Source organism: Myxine glutinosa, chromosome 2 (assembly GCF_964187855.1).
Source record: "Myxine glutinosa chromosome 2, kmMyxGlut1.1, whole genome shotgun sequence".
NCBI classification, from domain to species: Eukaryota; Metazoa; Chordata; class Myxini; order Myxiniformes; family Myxinidae; genus Myxine; species Myxine glutinosa.
The window spans coordinates 266,369,594-266,394,926 of record NC_136262.1 but is presented as its reverse complement, the minus strand read 5'-3'; the positions used below and the strand labels follow the sequence as shown (position 1 = coordinate 266,394,926).

The 25,333-nt window shown below is 45.5% G+C and overlaps 2 protein-coding genes across 7 annotated transcripts in view; both read right to left on the bottom strand.

The window, feature by feature from the left end:
- The window catches only part of SLC49A3 (solute carrier family 49 member 3), a 234,996-nt gene extending 223,520 nt beyond the window's left edge, over window positions 1–11,476 (bottom strand). For 5 of the 6 annotated variants that reach the window (XR_013622518.1, XR_013622520.1, XM_078772542.1 and 2 more), the window contains exons 1-3: window positions 11,072–11,476; window positions 3,741–3,899; window positions 1,930–2,149 (exon numbers count right to left, since the gene is read on the bottom strand). Coding sequence is in view for 3 of the 6 variants with exons in the window: in XM_078772542.1 (XP_078628668.1) it covers window positions 1,930–2,149; window positions 3,741–3,899; window positions 11,072–11,254 (562 nt within the window). In the remaining 3 variants the exon portion in view is untranslated. Of the gene's footprint in view, window positions 1–1,880; window positions 2,150–3,740; window positions 3,900–11,071 lie in introns of all 6 variants that reach the window. The other variant, XR_013622519.1, reaches the window with a different exon arrangement.
- A 12,988-nt stretch (window positions 11,477–24,464) lies between these two features.
- The window catches only part of GALC (galactosylceramidase), a 105,064-nt gene continuing 104,195 nt past the window's right edge, over window positions 24,465–25,333 (bottom strand). Inside the window, exon 14 of the mRNA XM_078772538.1 lies at window positions 24,465–25,140. Coding sequence (XP_078628664.1) covers window positions 24,997–25,140 — 144 coding nt within the window. The 3' untranslated portion in view covers window positions 24,465–24,996. The remainder of the gene's footprint in view (window positions 25,141–25,333) is intronic.

Here is a 25,333-nt window from a genome sequence, read left to right as displayed (position 1 = left end):
CACTTTTTTTTTTTTTTTTTTGTATACAGAGTCGAGGCTCGTGAAAGAGCTAACATTTATCAAACAAACAAATCAAACAACAAGCAAACAAAGTATATAAAAAGAGGAGCGGTCGACAAGATGGGGAGAGAAGGGGAGGAAGCACACAAACAACATTTGAGAGCAGGGACATCGGGAGATGTTTTTGGAGGGAGAGGGCCTGGGGGGAGGCAGGATAGGTATAAAACGCAAGGACACCAAGGACTTCCAGGAAAGAAGTCAAAAGTCACATCAAAAAAGTGGATTTGGGGTGAAATTAGCGGGGGTAGAAAAGATCAAGGTTTTGGACTGGGGAAGATAAGAGATGGTGGTGAACAGCCGTTTTAAAGACCTGGAGGGTGGAGTGGGATTGAAGAGAGCGAGGGAGTTTGTTCCAGAGGCGGGAGAAAAGAGGAATGAAGGAGTGAAGGTGAGCAGAGAGTCTTGATTTTGGCAGTTTAACCATAAGAGGGTTGCAGGCAGATCTTGTGCGACCTGCAGGAATATTTGGGGGACAGAGCCCAGAGAGAGCTGGGGGAGCAAGGCCGGAAAGGAGTCGGTAGAAGACGGAAACACCACCAACCTGCCTGCGGTGATTAAGTGAAAGGCCCTCGGAGATAGCGTCATCGCGGGAGATTCCAATGATTCTGAACGCTTTGGTTTCAGCAGCGTGAAGACGAGCTAGGTGTGAGGCAGGAGCACCAGCCCAGAGGGGAGAGCAGTATTCCATTGAGCTGCGGATGAAAGCCTTGTATGTGGTGAGGAGCTCAGGTGTGCCAAGGAGGGCTTCGCACGACGGAGGATGCCCAGTCGGCGACTGGCTTTGGAGGCCAGCTTGGAAATGTGGTTTTCCCAGGAAAGATCATGGCAGATAGTGAGACCCAAAAGCTTGAGTGACAGAACTTCTTGGAGAGGATTATTCAGAAAGTAGATGGGAGGGTTGTTCAGTCGGTCTTTTCGGAGAGACATCGTAAGAGTGTGAGATTTGTCAAGATTGAAAGACATGTTCCACTTGTTTGCCCAGTCTGTGATTTTGTCCAGGTCTGCAGAGAGTGAGGAGGCTGCAGACTGCCGATCTGAGGGATGAGGAATGGAGCGGGAGAGAGTGGAGTCATCAGCAAAGAGATAGAGAGGATTTTAAAGAAAGTCAGAGAGATCATTGATGAAGACCAGAAAACGCACAGGGCCCAGCACACTGCCTTGGGGAACTCCAGCCTGAACAGGAAGAGGAGATGAGAGAAACCCATTCAGGGCCACAGGTTGACTACGACTAGAGAGGAAGTCCGCCAGCCATGCGTGGAGATTTCCATGGATACCAAAGGAGGAGAGTTTGGTGAGCAGAGCGGGGTGCCAGACCGTATCGAAGGCACGTGATATGTCGAGGGAGACAGCTCTAATTTCCTGTTTGGCATTGAGGACCTCCATCCATTGTTGAAATCCACTTTCGGGTTTCCTGAATTTTCCTTTGATTCCATCAAGTTAAAAATAAAATTCCACCCATCTTGGCATTTTCTTCCTTTGGGGGAAGGAGGATGCAATTGGAATTATCAGAGCTATATAACCACGATGTATTATACATACCCATAGGTACGACTACGCATGTGTTTGCTTCATTTACGTAACCTGGGTTTTTTTTGTTTTTTTTCGGGAGCGATTGAAGCAGCGGTCTGCTGCCTATACATTGCCCAAATTAAGGGACATGTTATAATAATCACAATAATGATAATAACACAACCCACCCCCCACTCCCTTCCCCCAGCCACTCCTATAGGAGCTTCTAGTATATTAGAAATCCGCATTAAAGTGAGACTTTCCTCCTCATACAGCATAAATTAACAAATTGCTTAACCCCATTTTCGCACCGCGTGTGAGGGGTAATGATGCCAACGTGTAAGAAATGAGACTGCAAACCCATGGATGCGATGGTGTTTGCAATCGCCCTCTGATTTTCAGGAAACCACACGGCAGCCATTTTGGTAGGTGCAAAGAGCAGGAGGGGTTGAGCGAGCGCTGCCACTGTCTGTCCTGTCATGACCAGGGGGAATCCACGCAACACCGCAACCATCCAGTCCTGGACGCCAAGAAGCCGCACCAAGGCGCCAACTCCGTTCAACAAACCTCCCGTCACCAACTACCAGGGGTAAATGAGGAAGAGGAAACCAATGAGCGTTTTTGATCTGCAGTGTCCTTTACACCTCGTTCCCATGCACCACTCAAGCCAGGGTTGAGCAGATCCAGGTTCTTATGCAATCCACTTTTACAGGCCACCTGGTGAGTGAAAAATCCCGTCCATGAAATGCAGGTTTGACAGATCTGAGCAGTTTTTTTCCTATTGAGCCTCATAGCAAATCCAAAAGGATGGAAATCATAGCTTGGTTTCCAGCAATCCAAACAATTATTTGGTACTTTTTGGTAGTAATGAAAAATGGAAGAAACAAGAAGAGACACTGCCTCGTCTTGCGATTGGTTAGTGTGATGTACTCCCACCCATTCCACTTTGGCTGACTTTGGGAAGGGATCAGAAAAAGGATCTAGGCCGGCTCGGATTGCCAGCAAATGCGGGTGGCCTAGTCAACATTGAAACAGGATCATGGACAACTGGGTTTCCAACAAGGGTTGAGTGGTGCATGGAACCATGGTAATAATGTGATAATCCCAAATAAATTACAAAGAGCTGCTTAAAATAAGTTTAAGATATTTGTTTAAGAAACATCATCATCATCACATCATGAGCCCCAGACATCCTCACTGGAAGTCCACAGCCCCAAGGAAGCCAACCACTCTACCTGGATTCCCCCAGAGATCGAATAGTGAGGAAATGTTAAGTAGTTGTCTGTATTGTGCAAGTTGTAACTCAGTGGTGTACAGTGTGTCGAGTTCAAGGTGACAACTGAGGAGCCATTCTGCCCGCGCTGGGTCAAGTTTGCGTCGATAGGTCTTAAGTGTGGTGTGGTAACCAGAACGAACTATAGATAATGTTACTCTGTTTTTCAAGGGTGGAGGGGATGGGAGAGGTGGAGCGGAAGGGGCCATTCATGGCCAGTCCATGGGGCCATAGTCTGAAAACTGGGAAATTGGAGGAGGTTTGCAGTGTAGGTAGTGGTAGTCCCACAATGAACACGTCTCCTCCACCAGGACCATGGTTGTTTCATAAGCAATGCTACTGGCATCCGCTCCGAGTCTGGGAGGCCAGCGATTCGAACCCCGGCTGAATCATTCGGAAGACTAAAAATGATACGTGCCGTATCTGTGCTTGGTGCTCAGTATTTAAAGGATGGGCATGGGAAAACTCCATAGATTGGCATCCATGAGGAGGAGGAAATTCCTCCTTGATTGCTCCACTGAGTGCAGACAGGAAAGAGATGTCATAAAAATGATGTCGCTGGTACTCAGAGTGCTGTTGGAGGTGATGTCACTTTCGGAGGTGATGCCAATCTCAGCGGCTGTGTTTGTGTGAAAGTAAAGTTTGATGTTGTCTCGTGTATCTGTCGGCATGTGCGTGTGATTTGTGTTGTAGCTCCGCCACGAGATTTAAAGTCCCCCCAAAAAATTAACTTGTTAAAATCCCATCAAATGATTCAACTTTCAAGGAAGGTTTCACAGCAGTGATGAAGATCGAGTGAATAAGACACAAAGGAGGGTAGCAAGAAAAGCAGGTGGGACATTTTGTCCCTCAAGGGGGTTTGGGTATTGGGTTGGGGCAGTAGACCCAGAAAATGTACCGCAAAACGCAGTCCAAATGAATCCATGGCCCAGGCAGCGAGAGGACCACACGGTATACAGACCACAATGTAAACAAGGGAGAGCCAGTTGATGAGATCCGGTTTCACGCCCATGAACTGCGCCGCATGGTCGGTGACCGGAGCCATGCTTAGCCACACCTGAAAAGAAAAACAATGACCGGGCCTGAATGAGCGTGTAGAAGGCTGTTTGTGACAGAACAATGCAATGAAGAGCAAAGCAGTTTGCATTGTATGTTTAAAGTACAATTTGCATGGACGGTTTGTATATTTCAAGTTTGGCCTAATATTGTATATTTAATGAGCTGTGAAATACAACCAAACAAAATACCAACATAGAGCGAGTAGTCACAGTGTGCAGATCCTGATACAAATAGATTGCATCATTTGCTCTTTTTAAGTCTTCTGTTTTCTGGACTGGATGGAGTAGAGGTAACACACTTACCTATGAGCTGTCTGCTCTGGGTTAAATTTCCAACCTGAACATAAACCTAGATTGGTGCTTCCCAGGCAAGGCGTTGCATCACAAAGTGCACCATCCCTCAGATGGACGTTAAGCTGGGTTAGATGGGCCCGTCTGCAAGCATTAGTTGGTGGATGTTAAAGAGCCCACAATGTCCTTCATGAAGAGTAGGAGTAGGCAAGCTGTCGCCAGCACCCTGAACAAATTACAAATTCCTGCTCTAACCTACAGGGACACTGCATCAGCGGTACTCCAAGTAAATGACGGCAAAACACAGTCATGTATTGTATTTGAAAGATCAAATAAGAAGAAGGCCTGAGCTGAATGTGCACCTGTGAGAACCACCTAGACCGGCACTCAAATGCGGCTTTTATACCAAGTTGTTGTCATGGAGAGCAAAGGAGGGATATTCCATAGGTAGCTATTATTGTTGCATTGCTTAAGCCGTACTCATGGGGATACACCGACCACACATATACCTGCTTGCACCGATCTAACTTCCAAAGGGCCACATCAGGTAACAATCAGGTGCACTATAGGGTGTGCCCTGCAGTGCACTTCTGGTGTTTCTCACTCTCACAAAGACCAATGTTATCCCAACTTTCCGAAAGAGAACTGGAACAGCACTCGGTAGAGCGCACATACCTTCGCCAGGCTGAACAGTTTACGTTTTGTATCCTGCTCACAGGCCAGATCTGGATTCGGACATGAACTAAAATCGAATCGCTTGTTCTTGTCACTTACCCAACTCATCCACAACTTTTTGAAATATCGTGCTATATATCGTTTTTGGCCCTATCACTCAATGGTGAAGAATTACTTACAATTCAATTAATTAACATGATTATGTAACTAATTAATTGACATGTGTGGGAAAATTACATGCCCAGACAAGGAATCGAACCCAGGTCCTCTGGTGAACCGTTCCAGTGCTCTGTCATCTGAGCTATCTGGGCGAACCTGACCGAGCATGCAATTTTCCCACACATAAGAGGGGGAGAGGAGACGGCCGTGAGAGAGACAGCCGTGAGTCGCATCGAGGCTGCGAGCGGACTTCCTCGATATTGGTCGCAAATAAATTGAGGTTTCCCGTGAAAGGGATTGCCCGCAACATCATCCCATATTGCGATTGTAATTCAACCTGCGGCTCAGGTTTTGGTACCAAGCGTGAACTATTGTTGGCGGGAAAGCAAGCGCCTCCATTACAGGCCGATCCACCATTTTTCTTCGAGGAGGCCGTCCGTCTGGTGCATCGTGTTTTGTCGTTGGGATTCCCATATCGACATCATCGTGTGGATCGCCATTGGTTTCCATATCGGCTTAATTCCCATATTGACCTCATCATGTTGATCGCCGTTGGTTTCCATATCGGCTTAATTCCCATATCGACCTCATCATGTTGATCGCCGTTGGTTTTCATATCGGCTTAATTCCCATATCGACCTCATCATGTTGATCGCCGTTGGTTTCCATATCGGCTTAATCGTTGGTGGACGTGGGGCATGGATTGCACTCACGTTTTGGGGGATCGTTACCCCGTGGCGCCATCTGCCCGACCTCTCACCTCGTAACTCCTCGTCCGCAGCCGCGCCGATACATGCCTATTGTTCTTGCCGTTCTGCATGGCTTTGACCTTCAACCAGCATGGGGATTTGTGCACGGACTTAGGGGAATGTTACCTTCCACTCACGGTTGGCGTATCGTGAGTTTATTGCTTTGAAAGCATTGGGGAATGATGGTACCATCATATGTATTGTTCATTTGATGCAAGTGATATTTTCATTGTACTTTCGTTAAGAGTGTTATTATTGTGTCTGTGAGAGTTCTTAATACAATTACTTATTTTGTTCTACAATTGCATTGGTGTGGTTTTACCATGGTTTATTAGAACACTCAAAATAACAAATCTTTCTGCTGCGTTCCCTCTCAAGACTCTGTGGGGCACCATCACCGGGGTTTGGGGAGGTAACACGTAACAAAATAGAAATATATATATAAATAAATAAAAAAATAAAATAAAATAAAATAAAAAAAAACATTATATATATATATATATATATATATATATATATATATATATATATATATATATATATATATATATATATATATATATATATATATATATATATACATATATATATATATATATACAGACTTGGCATTTAATATGGAATATTTTTTTGTGGGGGTGAACTTACTTTTCAAGATGACTTAGAACCAAAAGTTCATTGGAATTATGTTGAAATTATTCTAGATTTTGTTAATGTGACCTTTAAAAGAAACGAAAACCACATTTGACATTTCGAAACAAATAAATTGATCCTTGAAAGTGATGTAAACTGATATCGAACTCAATTCCTGGACAGTACTGTGTTAAATTTCTGTGCGTTTTCCAGAAGTATCTCTTTATTTTGCAGATTAGCCAAAAATATTTTTAACAAAAACAAAAGTTAAATGACGACTGGGATTACGGACAGTAAAATTACAGTTCAGTACTTCGTGTAACCCCCACGAGCATTCAGGAGAGCATGTACACGTTGAGGCATGCTGTTCACGAGATTTGCCAAGGTTTGGACAGGAATCGCTTGCCATGCAGTGACAGCCTGCTGCAATTCACGCACAGAGGTCGGCTGCTGGTCCAAGTGGTCGATTTGACGCGTTAATTCTGCCCACAAGTTCTCTATCGGATTCATATCCGGGGACATGGCAGGCCACTCCATATGCTCCACACCATGGTCAGCAAGAAAGTGTTGGATCATGCGAGCACGATGAGGTCGTGCATTGTCATCTTGGAAGACAAAGTTTCCTCAAAAGGCTGCACGAGCAAATGGAAGCAATGTTTCTTCCAGAATGGCCCTGTACTTGAACTGGTTCAGGTTTCCATTCAGACCAACCCGGTCAGTTTTTCCCCCTGCATGAAAAGCAGCCCAAACTGTCACCCCACCACCTCCAGCTTGGACTCTTGGCACTATACAATCTTTGTTGTAGGCTTCATGCACTTGTCTGCACACTCGGATGCGGCCATCTTGAAGATAGACCAGAAATCTAGACTCGTCACTGAAGATCACGTGATTCCAGTGTCCTGGCTGCCATTGACGGTGCTCTCTGGCCCACTGCAATCGGCGCTGGCGGTGTTGTCGTCAGGCGTGGCTTTCTCAGGGGACGCCTGGCACGATAGCCTGCTTGAACCAGTCGTTGGTTGACTAGCCTTCTGGATACAGGCACATTTGTCAGTTGCTGCCACTCAGCCCTAAGCCGATTCGCTGACTTGGTACGGCCATTGCGGACTAACCGGTGCAGCTGGCGATCATCCCTCCTTGTGGTTCTGCGGGGATGTCCTGGCCTCGGTATTGGAGTTGGGACACCCCTCTGAGCATTTAGTTTCAGGATCTTTGACACCTGACCTTGAGTGATGCCATACTGCCGAGCAATAGCACACTATTTCATGCCGTAATTTCGTAAAGCCACCACTCCATGACAAACAGCATTGTCGAGTTGACGGACCATCTCCAGAGGAAGCGGCAATAACTTTTGGAGACGTGCAGCAGTTGTTTCCACTAATACAGAACGCAACAACCCTTGTATACCCGACTGTGAAGCCAATCGTCAAATGCACCTGTCCGTACATTTTGCCACGCCACCTGTGATATAATCCTGTTGTTGACTTCTTGCTGCGACAGACAATCAGTGACATGGTTCTTTTAACAAATAAATCACCGAAGTGTAAAAGAAACTCACCAGATTGATATACTGAGTTAAGAAAGTAAACCCAAGTCAAGAAAAAAAAAAATTCCATATTAAATGCCAAGTCTGTATATATATATATATATATATATATATATATATATATATATATATATATATATATATATATATATATATATATAATTATATATATACACACACACATACACCGCATGTATACTTCCAGAAAACACAATGTCAAAACGAAAGTTTAAACTCACTGAAGAACTGAGGACAAAATTCCCATGTTCTTGAAGTTGTCAAGAAGAATGGGAAGCCGAGTGTTTGGTATGTGGAGCTGGTAGGTACCTCGTTGTGGCAAATAAAGGTGCCATTGATTTACAATCTTTTGAGGACTCAGACAAGCATATACAGGGTCCGCTGGGAGGTGTGACGATTTTCAGAAAACTCGTACACAGTTATTTTTAGTCGAATTTCAATTTTTATTTTTTTTAAAGACTACATATATAATGCCATTTAATACACTGCAACAAAGACATTTAAAAAATGTAATTCATGTTTGAATTGGGTGTAACAATACAAGTGGGGGGTCTAGCGCATGCGTGATGGCTGCTGGTTGCTCGTTGTTAGGCGCCATTTCAGTAGCCATGGAGCTGTGGACGATTGAACATCGCGTCTTTGTTGTTGAGACGTTTATTCAAACGGGTAGTTCGGTGGTGCTTACACAGCGCAGATTTCGTACTCACTTCAATGTTGGTCGACGTGGCGCCGTTCCGTCTTGAAACACAACATTGAAGTGGGTAAAAAACTTCAGGACAACTGGATCTGTGAGGCCGGGAGCAGCTCGGGGAGGTGATCGAACCGTTAGGACCCCGGAAAACATCGAAAGGGTTCGACAAGCTGTGGAGGCCAGCCCTCGTCGGTCAGCGGTACGGCACGCTCGTGCTCTACGGATGTCAGACAGATCAGTTTGTCGAATTTTGCACTTGGACCTTCATTATCACGCGTACAAAATCATGGTGGTTCAAGAACTGCAGCATAATGATTTCGTACGGTGGTTTACGTTCGCAGAAAGAATGCTGGAACTGCTGAGGGATGCTGCTGTGCTGAGAAATGCTGGAACTTTTCCGCGCGTCTGCAAGAATGCTTGGACAAGAACGGCCGCCATTTTGATGATGTCATTTTTCAAACATGAATTACATTTTTTAAATGTCTTTGTTACAGTGTATTACATGGCATTATATATGGTCTTTAAAAAAAATAAAAATTGAAATTCGACTAAAAATAACTGTGTACGAGTTTTCTGAAAATCGTCACACCTCCCTGACGGACCCTGTATTTCCAGTAATAATTCAATATTTTGACTGGAAGAACGGTGGTTTGTAGTCAAAATTAATTGAGGTCTGGAAAACACATGAGACTGCCAACATGATTGCTCAATATGTAAAGGAAACTCAGTTTTCAATCATGTCCTCTTTTTTTCAGAGTGCCCCTATCTGGAGTGTCCCTCACAAGTGTCCTTTTTTTTTGGAGTGTTCCTCTCTGGAGTGGCCTCTTTTCAGTGTCCCTCTCTGGAGTATCCCTCTCCGGAGTATCCCTCTCCAGAGTATCCCTCTCCAGAGCGTCCTCTTTTTTTCGGAGTGCCCTCTCTGGAGTGTCCTCTTTTTTCGGAGTGTCCCTCTTTTTATGGAGTGTCCTCTTTTTTTTGGAGTGTCCATTTCTGTCCAGTGTCCCTCTCTGGAGTGTCCTCTTTTTGAAGTGACCTCTTTTCGGAGTGTTCCTCTTTAGAGTCAGAATGCCTTCTTTTTTTGGAGTGCTCCTCTCTGGAGTACCCTCTTTTCAGAGTGTCCCTCTTTAGAGTCAGAATGCCTTCTTTTTTTGGAGTGCTCCTCTCTGGAGTGCCCTCTTTTCAGAGTGTCCCTCTTTAGAGTCAGAATGCCTTCTTTTTCCAAAGTTCCCCTCTCTGGAGTGTCCTCTTTTTGGAGTGACCTCTTTTCAGAGTGTTCCTCTTTAGAGTCAGAATGCCTTATTTTTCAGAGTGCCCTCTCCAGTGTCCTCTTTTTTTGGACTGTCCCTCTCCAGTGTCCTCTTTTTTTGGACTGTCCCTCTCCAGTGTCCTCTTTTTTTGGACTGTCCCTCTCCAGTGTCCTCTTTTTTTGGACTGTCCCTCTCCAGTGTCCTCTTTTTTTTGGACTGTCCCTCTCCAGTGTCCTCTTTTTTTGGACTGTCCCTCTCCAGTGTCCTCTTTTTTTGGACTGTCCCTCTCTAGTGGCCTTTTTTTTGGACTGTCCCTCTCCAGTGTCCTCTTTTTTTGGACTGTCCGTCTCCAGTGTCCTCTTTTTTTGGACTGTCCCTCTCCAGTGTCCTTTTTTTTGGACTGTCCCTCTCCAGTGTCCTCTTTTTTTGGACTGTCTCTCTCCAGTGTCCTCTTTTTTTGGACTGTCCCTCTCCAGTGTCCTTTTTTTGGACTGTCCCTCTCCAGTGTCCTCTTTTTTTGGACTGTCCCTCTCCAGTGTCCTCTTTTTTTTGGACTGTCCCTACCCAGTGTCCTCTTTTTTTGGACTGTCCCTACCCAGTGTCCTCTTTTTTTGGACTGTCCCTCTCCAGTGTCCTCTTTTTGAAAGTTCAGATAACATAGGATAAATGCCCCTATCCTAGGGGTGTGAGAAACTTGGGTAATATTAAAATTTAGGGGTACTAATTGCAGAAACAAACCCTACACCAGGTGTAAACCTCAGCCTATTCGAGAGAGAGAGGTTTAATAACTATTCTCGGAGAGAAAGACTTTGACCTATTACTTCAGGCTCAGTACTCATTTACCCTTTGGCTTCCCCATATGATGTAATGTCACTGATCTACGTACCGTACTACATAAACGACTACTTACACAACAATGGGAAGGTTTGTTCATCACTTCAATTGCGTCAATGTAGAAAATACTGCAGATTCAAAAGTTTTCATGTACAAGTATAAAACATCATGGTGCGGTGTATAGCCTGGTAACGTTTAGTGAAACTGGTGTCGCTGCTTCTTTAGTTTCGTACTTTGTCAGAGGCCGGATTGAAGATTCGTGGTGTGTTTTAGTTTATTACCTTTTTATAACACATTCAAAGCAAAAAGGAAAACAAAACAAAGTTCGAACCGCAGAATTGGATGTGTTGAGCAGACAGAGCACGGCGAGCATGACCCAGCGGCGCTTCTCCAACACCACCACCTGGTCCTGGGCTCTCTCCCGCTCTTCATGAGGCTCCAACTCGACGGCGCTACCATCCTCCCAGCTATGTCCCCCCGAAATCTCCCTCTCCACCTCTTCCTCCGCACCCATCACCGGCTCTTGCTATCTCGGTTACAAACAGACACCGACAACGTCTTACACCATTTTGTCACATCCGCATGCCTTTCTGAAAACGCAAGTATTCTTAATTATAACTTCACGACAAGTATACAACTTCAGTAGGTAGCTGCCAACAAGAAAGTGAAACTACGGCACTACGACTACGCGCTTCCACAGTTCCACGCCCGGCCTTCGTAAACCCCGCCCTCCCACGCCCGCCCGGCCTTCGTAAACCCCGCCCTCCCACGCCCGCCCGGCCTTCGTAAACCCCGCCCTCCCACGCCCGCCCGGCCTTCGTAAACCCCGCCCTCCCACGCCCGCCCGGCCTTCGTAAACCCCGCCCTCCCACGCCCGGCCTTCGTAAACCCCGCCCTCCCACGCCCGGCCTTCGTAAACCCCGCCCTCCCACGCCCGGCCTTCGTAAACCCCGCCCTCCCACGCCCGGCCTTCGTAAACCCCGCCCTCCCACGCCCGGCCTTCGTAAACCCCGCCCGGCCTTCGTAAACCCCGCCCTCCCACGCCCGGCCTTCGTAAACCCCGCCCTCCCACGCCCGGCCTTCGTAAACCCCGCCCTCCCACGCCCGGCCTTCGTAAACCCCGCCCTCCCACGCCCGGCCTTCGTAAACCCCGCCCTCCCACGCCCGGCCTTCGTAAACCCCGCCCTCCCACGCCCGGCCTTCGTAAACCCCGCCCTCCCACGCCCGGCCTTCGTAAACCCCGCCCTCCCACGCCCGGCCTTCGTAAACCCCGCCCTCCCACGCCCGGCCTTCGTAAACCCCGCCCTCCCACGCCCGGCCTTCGTAAACCCCGCCCTCCCACGCCCGGCCTTCGTAAACCCCGCCCTCCCACGCCCGGCCTTCGTAAACCCCGCCCTCCCACGCCCGGCCTTCGTAAACCCCGCCCTCCCACGCCTGGCCTTCGTAAAGCCCGCCCTCCCACGCCCGGCCTTCGTAAACCCCGCCCTCCCACGCCCGGTTTTTGTAAACCCCGCCCTCCCACGCCCGGTTTTTGTAAACCCCGCCCTCCCACGCCCGGCCTTCGTAAACCCCGCCCTCCCACGCCCGACCTTCGCAAACTCCGCCCTCTCCCAGATCGACACGTTCGTGACTGCATATGTATATGATACATTCATTCGTTGGAGTTAAGGTTTTTTTCTTCACATCTCCAACTGATTTAGTACTCCAGTTTTGGAAACGTACTTTGCCGAGGATGCTCTCGCAGTGCGGTATAAACTCATGGGGACTAAGTACAAATAGGCATTCGGTACTTCGACCTTGGAGAGGTATTGGAATATCTGACAGAGGAAAGTACGTAATAATTAGATGGCTCGAAAGTGAGTACGCCTAATTTAAACAACAGTGATGAATTTTGGGGTTAAAGACGCTCCTGTGGATAAGAAGTGATGTGGACACCTTTTTGCTAAGTGTCTGTCCTTGTACTTGTACAGCAAACTGTCCGTGTAATTAGGCGTACCACCAGTACGATCACGAAGCACCCAGAAGACAAACAAGAAAGAAGTTGTGTAAAACGATACTTGCGAAATCCCTAAAATAAGTTGTTGGCCTATGATTACCTCAAAAAAATACTTGGTGGTTGAATTCAGTGACCTGGTGTGCAAATCCTCTTGAAATTTCAAGTCAATCGGATGAAAATTGAGTATTTTAGAAATTTGGCCTAAGTTGACCTATGGCCTATGTTGACCTTTGGCCTATGTTGACCTTAAAATACTTGGTGGTTGAATTTGGTGTCCAGATATGGAAATCCTCTTAAAATGTCAGTTTAATGGGATGAAAATTGAGGATCTTAGAAATTTGGCCTATGTTGACCTTTTGGCCGAGGTTGACCTCAAAAATACTTGGTGGTTGAATTCAGTGTCCAGATATGCAAATCTTCTAAAAATTTCTAGTCAATCAGATTAAAATTGAGGATTTGAGAAATCTGGCCTATGTTGAGCTTTTGGCCTATGTTGACCTCAAAAATAGTTGGTGGATAAATTCAGTGTCCAGATATGCAAATCCTCTTAAAATTTCAAGTCATTCAGATGAAAATTGAGGATGCTAGAAATCTGGCCTGTTGACCTATGTTGACCTCAAAAATAGTTGGTGGTTGAATTCAGTGTGCAGATATGCAAATCTTAAAATTTCAAGTCAATCGGATGAAAATTGAGGATTTTAGTAATTTGGCCTATGCTGACCTTTTGGCCTATGTTGACCTAAAACATAATTGGTGGTTGAATTAAGTAATTGGATATACAAATCCTGTTCAAATTTCAAGCAATCGGATGAAAATTGAGGATTTTAGAAACTTCACCTAAGTTGGTGACCTTCGAGCTGTGTGGACCTTTTGGCCAAAGTTGACCTCAAATTACGGGTTATTGAATTAAGTGACCGAATATGTAAATCCTCGTTAAATTTCAAGTCAATAGGATGAAAATCGAGGATTTTAGGAATTTGACAAAGTTGTTGACCGTAGGCCTATGTTGACCTTTTGACCACAAAATCAATGTCTCTTCCTTAGGACCAAGTCTACTATTTGGTGAAGTTTCATCAAGACCGGTTAAAACTTGTGACCTGTAGGCGACTGACATACAAACAGAGAGACAAACAGACAGACACACAAATGAAAAACCACTTGCTTGAAAAATCATCAGACAGACACAAATAGAGCGACACTTGACAAAAGAGAACAAAGTGGAATGGCACTCAGTAGAGCATCCTTTTGGCCTCACAAATAATTGGTGGTTGAGTTCATTGACCTGATATGCAAATCCTATTCAAATTTCAAGTTAATTGGATGAAAATTGAGGATTTTAGAAATTTGAAAAATGTGGTTGACCTTTGGCCTTCGGCCTGTGATATCACCTTTTGACCTCAAAAATAAATAGGATTCGATCGCACTACCAACTCCACCGTTTGGTGAAGTTTTGTGAAGATCAGTTTAAAATTGTGACATGTCGGCAAGTATAAGTGAGTGGACAGACAAACACACAAACCGGAGTGATCAACAGACCTGTCGATTTTTTTTTGGCCAAGTAATGACGCACAAGACCAAATCAATATACTGTTGCGGATATGGCATTTTGGCCTCCATATCCGCTTGTAAATATTCCCCTATTTCCCCAATACTCCCCAACTATCCCCAATCCCCCATTCCCTAGTCCCATTGCCTGTAAATAACACTCTGTAGAACCGACCTTCCCCTTTTTCCCCCATTAAATGTCGTGCCCAGGTCCACCGCATCTCACGTAGACAACTTTCGGACATCTTGCTAGTTATTCTTAGTCTATGTCAGTTAAGGACTCGTTTCCATTAATTCTGACTCTTCGTTGCACCAGAATGTGATCGTATGGCACCAGTAGTGAGTTTAGGACCTTCCCATACCTCCTCCCATCTTCTTCCCCAAACAACAACAACAACAACAACTACAACTACAACAACAACTACAACAACAGAGGGGCGCGGCGCGGCGTGCGGGGAGTGTGCGTCCTCACTCCGGCTCAGTTAGCCGCCATTACCCATGTGCACCGACGGGGTTACCAAGAAGGGGCTGCCTGTCGGCCCCTCGTCAAGGGCGGAGCCGGTAACCCCCCCGCACGCACCCAATGAGAAGCAACGGGCCGATTCCATCTGGGGCGGAGCTAACGAGCCGAGGGCGTGTCACTCCCCGCCGGATATACGCGGCGACTTACCGGATGTGACGAAGATGCGCCCCCAGCTTGAGAAGACAATCACCACATCCGAGCGCTGCGACCTCCCCGCATCTCTAGACCGGACCGGGTCGATCCTGCCCTGAGCCCAGGTGCACCTGGAGCCATCGATTCTGCCTTTCCTTGCCATCAATCCCCGTGTGAGTCAGTTTTGTCCTGTTTATCTGTCGTCTGTCAGGGAATAAGATAAGTGTGTCTAAGTGCCTGTCTTTCTATGCTGTCCCTCTCATTCCTGTAATCTAACCTTCCGCCCTAATATAACCTCCTCCGGAGGTCTTGAGAACCGTATCCCTGGTGTCGTGTGATTTTAATCCCAGCCGTTGTGTCCTTTTCCTTCATTGATTTAGCGTAGCGCGACTCGGCAACGTTCGAGTGGAATCGGGTAAACTGTGCAGACGTGGTCATACCAAACCGCTCGGTAAACCAACATCCACAACCGCGTCTGTAACAATACTTTTAAAATCTTCGATTTTCGCAAGAAACTTTTCTCTTTGCAAGTTTTCTCAAGTAACTCGTTTCTCCACTAATTCCACTCTGGATGACTCTAACATTCCATCTCTCTCTGATGCACCCCTTACCAATCCTATGCCCCTCCCTATAATATCTTTTTTCATGCAGTCAAAAAGTGCTCCTCTCTCTGGACACAAGCAAGACGGCATTCCTCCTCGTGTTTTGAAGGAGTGTGCCTCAGAACTTGCTCCCGTGCTTGCTCGTTTGATTCGTTTTTGTTTAAAAACCCAAACTTTTCCTCTTTCCTGGAAACATGCCTTAGTACATCCCATTTTAAAGAAGGGTGATCGTTCAAACCCTTCCAACTTCCGTCCTATTGCTCTGACTTCTACTATTTCCAAAGTCTTTGAATGTCTTCTCAATTCCCATTTCCTCAAGCATCTTGAATCCCACAGTCGTCTATCTGACCATCAATATGGCTTTCGCAAGGCAAGATCTACCGGTGATTTTCTTTCTTACATTACGAATGTCTGGGCCTCTTCTCTGGGAGATTTTGGGGAATCCTTTTGTTGTAGGCCTTGATATCTCAAAAGCCTTTGACAGAGTTTCGCATCGGGTTCTGATATCCAAACTTCCCTCTTTCGGCTTTCCTCCTTCACTCTGCTTTCATATCGAGTTTTCTCTCTGACCGCTCTATCTCCGTAAAGGTTGATGATTCAACATCTTTCCCTTTTCTACAGATATTACTTCGGTTTCTGCTCCCAATTGCTGCTTGTGTTCCTCCACCATTAGCGAGACCACGGATTACTCGACAAGACACGACACCTCATGATTACGGTGGCCATTGGCAACTTAAGGGTGGGCCGTTATGATGTTTGTTTCTTCCCCACCTCTGCCAAACACGATCTACCCCTTTTCAAAAAGCAGATTTTTTTTTACTTTCTCAAAAACTCAGGCTATTCTCTCTTTATTCACTTTACTATCAATGCAGCTCTTTTATTTTAAGGCCTGGCCTCGATGAGGACTATTTACAGTCCGTGACTGGAGCCTTCAACATAAAAACAACAACAAACAAAAAAACCAGACAAAGACAGGGGTGAAAACATAACCTCTGTTCACCTTCGGTAGGCCGAGGTAGTTAATAACTGAAGGTAGTGGTAACCTGATGTGCAGCAATTAACATCCTCATTTGGACGGTGGACAAATGAAGCATAGACGGTTCATTCATTCAGTGTGTATCGTTGGTTGTTAGCCATTCCAATGAGCCTTCTTTGTCGACTCCAAATCTGTCCAACTCACCTTTTTATACCTTCCTGCTCTTTTACCGTTTTCCCCGTTGTTGGTGTATATCTGTTAATATTTCTTTTAATACTTTTCTTTCTTTTTTTTTGCAATTGTTGGGGCTGTACTCCTTTCAGTTTCTTGTGTGACATCTTCCATTTGCACCTGTCTTTGGAATTTTTTTGCTAGGTGGGTTAGGGATACCTTTTCTGGTTTGTTGTCTTCGTGTTTGGTGACAAATTGGATTCGGTAGTCTGTTGTACTTTTTACATATTCGGCCAATCCTTCAGTTATTATTCCGTGCACTTGATTGAGCTCCATCAGGTTGTACCTTCTCATCTCAGCAGGTATTCTCGTGTTGCATTGATTTTTGTGAAACATTTTGTGGATGATGAGTTTCCTTGTTGTGATATTCAGTTTATTGATTTCTGGTTGTGGCCAGTTTATTATTCCACAGCTGTTCTAGAATACAGGTATTGCGAGTTGGTTTATGGCTTTGATTTTGTTACTTGGAGAAAGGTATGTTTTCAGGATCAGGCTCATTCTACATAGGTATTCTTTGGTAATTGTTTTGTGCATTTGTTTGTGACATTTGGTGGCCGTCTTCTACTCCGAGGTATTTGTATGATGCTTTGTCTAGCTCCTGTATTGTTATATTTTTGTCAATTTTTATGTTGTCCATTTATGTTGGTCTACCTTGCACGAATGTGCACTTGGCACACTTTTCCAGGCCAAATTTGATGTCGTCGGAGTTGTTCGGCCAATGTTTCGTCATTTGGTGCAAAGACCAAATTTTTTAAAAAAGATTTTAAAATCATTCATGTAAAGTAGATGGGTCACCGTTTTTGACTCTTTGGGCATTCTCTTATTTGATGTCAGGGTGTATCCATGTCGTTGCTCTTTAATGAGGTTGCTCAGTGGGTCCAGGGCCAGGCAAAACAGGAGGGGTGAAAGGCCATCACCCTGGTAGATTCCTCGACGTATCTTCATTCCTGGTATTTTGAACTTTTTCTTAGTGCTGTAATATCAATGTGTTATTCCAAAGCTCTATTGCTTTCTCGATCAATTTGATTATTTTGGGGGTTGATCTTGTACATTGCATGGATTTTATCATTCATGAATGTGGGACACGGTGTGTGTGTGTGTATATGAGTGAAACTGCTGTGTAAGTGGCAAGATTTTTACAAAAATCAATTTCCAGCTGCTGGTGCCAGAATAATATTTTTGCATCCAAAGTCGAGGCTCATGGAAGTGCTAGAACACAGAACACAAAAAACAATGGTAAGTGGGGAAACATACCAACAACAGGGTGGAGGGACAACACAGGGACACTTGGAGAAGGAATGGGCATGGGGGAGATTGAGAGAGCAGGGAGAAGCAGAGGAAGGAAATACAGGGGGTGAACAAGTGGACACAAGCAAAACAAGAAAGAGCAATCAGATTGCAGAGCCTCGCCAGGACGTTTTTAGTGGTTTTTAAGGATTTTATGTTAAAACAAATATGGCGGCCGAACTACATGACTGATGACGTCATCATTTCGTTTTTCTCCATCAATTTATCCCTAGATAAATGTGATCGGATGAAATTTTGTACTTTTCGAATTCTGACGTCATAATGGAGGCACCTATGACATCATCATTAACATATGTTATTCCCTACGGAGAGTTCTTCACAAAGAGCTACATCTCAATTTTTTTCAATGCAGCACTTTCCCAGATAGGTGGTTTTTCCAAGATGGCGCCCGTACCACATGACCGATGACGTCATAATCATTTTAAAAAATTATACAGGTGGAGGTGCACCTATGGTGAAAACCTACAGGGGGCACTGCATCAGTGGTACTGTGATGCCCCTGTAAGACCATGTGTTAATGCGAGCCACCGCATGGCCTCCCAATCAAACATTCCCAGCTCTGTCTTTCCTCGTACAATTTGTCTGATACACGACATACCTTTACCTTTTCCAAACGTTGTGTACAGGTGCTTAAGCTTGGACATCCGTCTTAAGTGGCTGACCACATCCAGCATCTCATCGAGTTGGTAATCCCAAATCACCCACAATCTGCATGGCTGGTAATTTTCTCTAAATAATCCTTTAAATTGACATGCATTTGATTAGACTAGTACACCCATCCCCTACAGGAGCGGCAGGAAGGATCAGACTATCCTCTGGGGTGTGAAAATTACAGTAGATCGAGGGTCAGGCCTCAAGAACATCAAAGGTGTGTTTCGTTACCAAGTTTCTTGAAGAGAGCTCATTAAGTGGTTTAATCATTCAGGCAAGCACTCCATTCGAAGCATTTGATAAGGAATGCCTGGCTTGGCAAGCACTAGCTAGCTGCTTAGTACCTGAACACACCCCGGGTTTCCTCCTTTTTAGTTTTGTGCTAAACAGCAGTAGCGACTGTTTCAAAATGCTGCAACGAAAAACAACGCCATGTTATTAACCTTTGTGGAATATATAGATTGCAGTAGATTTTCGATTAAAGTAGATATAAGCTATGTATACATGTTAACATGGCCTTTGTTCAAGGATGAAACACCCCTTGGGGAGAGGGGATATTATTGGTTCACGAGTTATCAAGTGACCACTATATTCGTCATGTGTGTGTGTGTGTGTGTGTGTGTGTGTGTGTGTGCAGCATAACTACCCGATATCATCCGATCTTGATGAAACTTGGGTGGGAGGTTGATATCATGATCTAGTTGTGTCCTGCCAAGAGTGGGCGTATTGCGCCCATTGTGGGCGGAGCCACGCCCCAAAAAGATGTCTTTTTAGGGGGTAATCGATTTGAAGCTCCATCTTCTCCGAGGGAGTTGGTGGAATCTGACAGGGGTTTCGATATTTGGTGAGGCCAATGTCATGTGTCTAGCCCCACGGAGCTCAATTTTTCATTTTCGCCCCAAGGTCAAGGTCACAAAATTTAGAAAAGTCGATTTTTGATGGTTTTATTACATTGTTCGTGTCCTGTTAGGGTGAAATGTCATACATGTTTTTATATTATCACATACATCATGAAATACACGTTTTCCAACAAATTTCAGAATCTTCGACCTTTGAAGGTCACAAAGGTCAAATTTTCAAAGTTGTCGGAATCGAACCGAATTTTCGGTATTGTGCAGCTAACTAACATCATAACTGATTATACATTATTTTCTATCTCATTTCAAGGTCAGTAACCTACGTTTTGACATTTAAAGGTCAAAGGTCAAATTTTCAAAGTTGTCGGAATCGAACCAAATTTTCGGTATTGTGTAGCTAACTAACCTCATAACTGATTATACTTTATTTTCTATCTCATTTCAAGGTCAGTAACCTTCGTTTTGACATTTAAAGGTCACAAAGGTCAAATTTTCAAAGTTGTCGGAATCGAACCGAATTTTCGGTATTGTGTAGCTAACTAACCTCATAACTGATTATACATTATTTTCTATCTCATTTCAAGGTCAGTAACCTACGTTTTGACTTTTCAAGGTCACAAAGGTCAAACTTTCAAAGTTGTCCGAATCGAACCGAATTTTTGGTATTGTGCAGCTAACTTGTCTCATAACAGATAATACATTCCTATTTATATATTTTCAATGTCGGTTTTGACCTTTAAAGGTCACAAAGGATGGCCATTTCAAAGTAGTCCGTCCTTTGTGATTGAATACTGCTCGCTCATGAACCATCGTCGTCTCCTGACTTGTTAGTATAAATATCGTTTTGTAATAGCATTAATATTATGCTTTTGCTATTTGAAGCAGCCTTGGAAAAACGCCATGATAAAGCTATCTTAACACACATATACACCTCAACATGTAACTCCATTGGTGGGGAAAATCCCCTTGGAGAGGGGGGCAAATTAATTCACTACAACCTTCACCATGTGACCCTTAGTCCTCTTGTCAATTTTGGTTGAGATCGGATAAGTAACGACTGAATGTATCGCTTCACGCAGGGTAATAACGTGATGTACATACATGATGCAAAAACATGCGTACAGCTTATGTGCATATATAATAAATCATATCGTCGTTATATAATCATATAGTGGTTATTGCTATGACTTCGGATGGAATTCCTATGACTGGATTAAATTCCTATGACTTTGGACAATGTCCGTTCCTCTGTGACAAGATCTTCAAACTCTCGAGCTTGTGCAGTAATCCTCTCAAATTTAATCCCTAATTTAGGGCATAGGTCCCACTTCTCATGCATGCACAGCTTATCCCAAAAGGAGTTTGGAGAATTCATGAAAGGGGCTCATATGAGACATGGAGGAAGTATCTTGACATTACTGTGTATGTGCCATGTGTGTTAAGCACCAAATCATGAACAATGATCACACTAATGATCCAACAACATAATCCCACTCCACCCTCCGGGTCTTTAAAACAGCTGTTCACCACCATCTCTCATCTTCCCCCATGAAAAACCTTTATCTTTTCTACCCCCGCTAATTTCACCCCAAATCCACTTTTTTGAAATACCAACTTCTGTTCTGGAAGTCCTTGGTGTCCTTGTGTTTTATACTTCTCCCACCCCCCCCCCCCCCCTTCTCCAGGCCTCCTCGTCCCAAGCCCTCTCCCTCCCACACATTTCCCTGCTCTCAAATGTTATGTTTGTGTGCTTCCCCTTCTCTCCCCATCTTGTCTTCCGCTCCCTCTTTTTATATATTTTGTTTGTCTGGTTGATTTGTTTGTGAAATAAATGTTAGCTCTTTCACGAGCCTCGATTCAGTATACAAAAAACAAACAAACAAAAAAATGAACATATGTCACCCACAGGGTGAACCGTATCTTGCCAAAATGTGAACATGAGTGACTTGCTTCAGGTCACACTGAGGTGAACAGAACTGCTATCCACTAGAAGCGACTCTTTGAGGAATGTCTGCCCACGAGATATTCCGATGATAATCGTTCTGGAGAGTGACCTTGAAAAATACGTGTTTGCCTTATAACGTCACCAAATGACGTCATTTATATAATGTCTAAAGCGACCGCAAAGTGACCTTGACCTTTGACCTTAATAATTTCGTATGGTGAATAGTATGTCTTCATGACCAACGCACATGAAATATTGAAAGATTTTGATGAGAACTGAGGAAATAATTTTTTCATGAAAATTCCGTTTTTTCGTCATGACGTCATCAAATGACGTCATAGCGTCAAACTGTTTACAGATCTGGGAAGCACTCATCAAGGGCATTCATATGAGGTATTACTCGATATGGTACCTACGATTTCAAAATTTGACCTTGGGGTCAATAACTTTCGACCTCCAGCGCTAACCATGAAGGTCAAGGCCGATCGCCACCAAAAAATAATCAGCTGAGCGCCGGACCATATACTAGATTCCCATGAAGTTTGGAGACGATCCGATCAAAGTTACTCAAAAAATAAGGATTTCAACATTTGACCTTGGGGTCAATAATTTTCGACCTCCAGCGCTAACCATGAAGGTCAAGGCCGATCGCCACCAAAAACTAATCAGCTGAGCGCCAGACCATATACTAGATTCCCATGAAGTTTGGAGACGATCCGATCAAAGTTACTCAAAAAATAAGGGTTTCGTCGACCTCCATGATTGACCACAAAGTGACCTTGACCTTTGACCTTGACCTTCAAAATTTTGTGTGCTGAAGGGTATCTCTATAGGACTCTGATATGCGAAGTTACATGCGAAGATATGCGAAGATATGGTACCTACGATTTCAACATTTGACCTTGGGGTCAATAATTTTCGACCTCCAGCGCTAACCATGAAGGTCAAGGCCGATCGCCACCAAAAACTAATCAGCTGAGCGCCGGACCATATACTAGATTCCCATGAAGTTTGGAGACGATCCGATCAAAGTTACTCAAAAAATAAGGGTTTCAACATTTGACCTTGGGGTCAATAATTTTCGACCTCCAGCGCTAACCATGAAGGTCAAGGCCGATCGCCACTAAAAACTAATCAGCTGAGCGCCGGACCATATACTAGATTCCCATGAAGTTTGGAGACGATCCGATCAAAGTTACTCAAAAAATAAGGGTTTCGTCGACCTCCATGATTGACCACAAAGTGACCTTGACCTTTGACCTTGACCTTCAAAATTTTGTGTGCTGAAGGGTATCTCTATAGGACTCTGATATGCGAAGTTACAGGAGTTTCCAATAATAACTGTGGTCTACAGAGTGATCTAAACGTGAAAAAAAATGATTAACCACAAACAAAAAAACAAAAAAACAAACAAAAAAACAAACATACAAGCTGACTAATACATCTTGCAAAAACTTCGTTTTGGCAAGATAAAAACACGTAGTGAGAACTATACATCCTGCTTCGTGATACGGACTTGCACATTTAAAAAGAGTAGTTTCATTTGTTCATGGTGTAGCGGTTACCGCTGGATGTACATAATCGCCTTGCACCGGCCAGAACACGGCCAGACGCGCCTCTCCCGGGCATGCCCGGACTCACTGTTCCCGGGCACGCCCGAACCTCCCGGGCACGCCCGGTCTCGTCTTTCCCGGGCATGCCCGCTCTCGCCTTTCCAGGGCTCGCCCAGAGCGTCCGGGCATGCCCGCTATCGCCTTTCCAGGGCTCGCCCAGAGCGTCCGGGCATGCCCGCTATCGCCTTTCCAGGGCTCGCCCAGAGCGTCCGGGCATGCCCGCTATCGCCTTTCCAGGGCTCGCCCAGAGCGTCCGGGCATGCCCGCTATCGCCTTTCCAGGGCTCGCCCAGAGCGTCCGGGCATGCCCGCTATCGCCTTTTCAGGGCTCGCCCAGAGCGTCCGGGCATGCCCGCTATCGCCTTTCCAGGGCTCGCCCAGAGCGTCCGGGCATGCCCGCTATCGCCTTTCCAGGGCTCGCCCAGAGCGTCCGGGCATGCCCGCTATCGCCTTTCCAGGGCTCGCCCAGAGCGTCCGGGCATGCCCGCTATCGCCTTTCCAGGGCTCGCCCAGAGCGTCCGGGCATGCCCGCTATCGCCTTTCCAGGGCTCGCCCAGAGCGTCCGGGCATGCCCGCTATCGCCTTTCCAGGGCTCGCCCAGAGCGTCCGGGCATGCCCGCTATCGCCTTTCCAGGGCTCGCCCAGAGCGTCCGGGCATGCCCGCTATCGCCTTTCCAGTGCTCGTCCAGAGCGCCCGGGCACGCCCAGCCTCGACTTGCCAGGCCGCAGCCAAACACGCCCGGGTAGGTCCAGACTCGCCTTTCCAAGGCTCGCCCTTGATACCCGGGCATGCCCGGTATAGCTTTTGCCGGGCAAACTTCCCGACATAAATGTGTATATATATTGTTGCCCGAAAAACGGGCTTGGGAGAATACCTGAGCTGTTTTGTTTCAATAAAGCAACTCGGACGAATTCCGTCTTTGGTCGCGTCAATTCTTTCGACTCGCGTTGGAGCGCAGTTCCTTCAATGGGAATGTTGTTGGATCCTCTCGAAATGAAGCTCCTTCACCAAGTGGTACTCTCCGTGCTACTTAGAGGATGCCGTGGACGCAGGACCACCGGCTTTCCGCTTCTGTCTCCACACGTGACCTTGTCTCTGCTCGGAGGAGGGTTAGACCACAGTCCTTTTATGGATCCATCGTCTCGTTCAGACATTTTCCGACCGAATGCTGTCCGTGGTGAGTCTGTGCTGTCCTTTTAAAGGCACTTGTTATTTAAAGTGTGGGGAAACAGATGAATGTGGAGCAAAGGTACAGGGCCTGGTGGTGCAAATGCATGAGGAACTTGTACATGTGAGGAGCAGGACCAGGGCTGGACATGGGTAGAGACAGAAAGATGGACAGGTGTAAGGAAACTTTGCATGGCGTTGTAATTATAAAAACAAAAACACACGATTGCAAAATCAAAAAGAAAACGATCAAATATAAAAACGTCAATCATCCCATTGAAAACATTAAAACGGGAGAGGAGGTATGGAGGAAACAAAACATACTTAAAATTCAAAACACCTCAGTTACAGGAGAGGTCATGGTGAAATCAAATAGGTAATCAAAGCACATTTAGACCATCACCCCAGCCCTCTACTTCCTGCATGTAATACCAATTGAACAGCGACCCCCCCCCCCCCCCCCCCCCCCAAGCGAGGAATTTGGCCAGAGCAGCGGCACCCAACTACTTCCTTATTTCAAGCAACACCGAGGGATCTTCAAGGTCCATAACTTAACACTAGAACTACTTCAGCAGTCGTTTTGACTGTTCAAACCGAGGATGCAGGAGGAAACAGACAAAACGAGCGTTTGGGCCTTCCTAGTGTTAAACGCAATCAGAACGGGCAGGTCCGAGTCCTCATCCGAAAAACACCACGTTTATGGAAGTCCGTCATTCCGCCCTGAGCATGAAGTTGTCAAACTGGACGTTCTCAAAGGACTTGGTACCGATGGCGACCCAGCCGTTGGTAGGCTCGGTAGGTGTGAGGCCACGCCAGAGTACAAGTCCGTCTGATGCACAGGAAGTGGTATTTCCCTGTGAGGCACCAATCAGGTAAACCAGCACACACGAGATATTAAAAAAATCATTGTGCAGTATATGTTTGTACTGCACAGTTTTATACAGTATGTGTGTACTGCACAGTTTTATACAGTATGTGTGTACTGCACAGTTTTATACAGTATGTTTGTACTGCACAGTTTTATACAGTATGTGTGTACTGCACAGT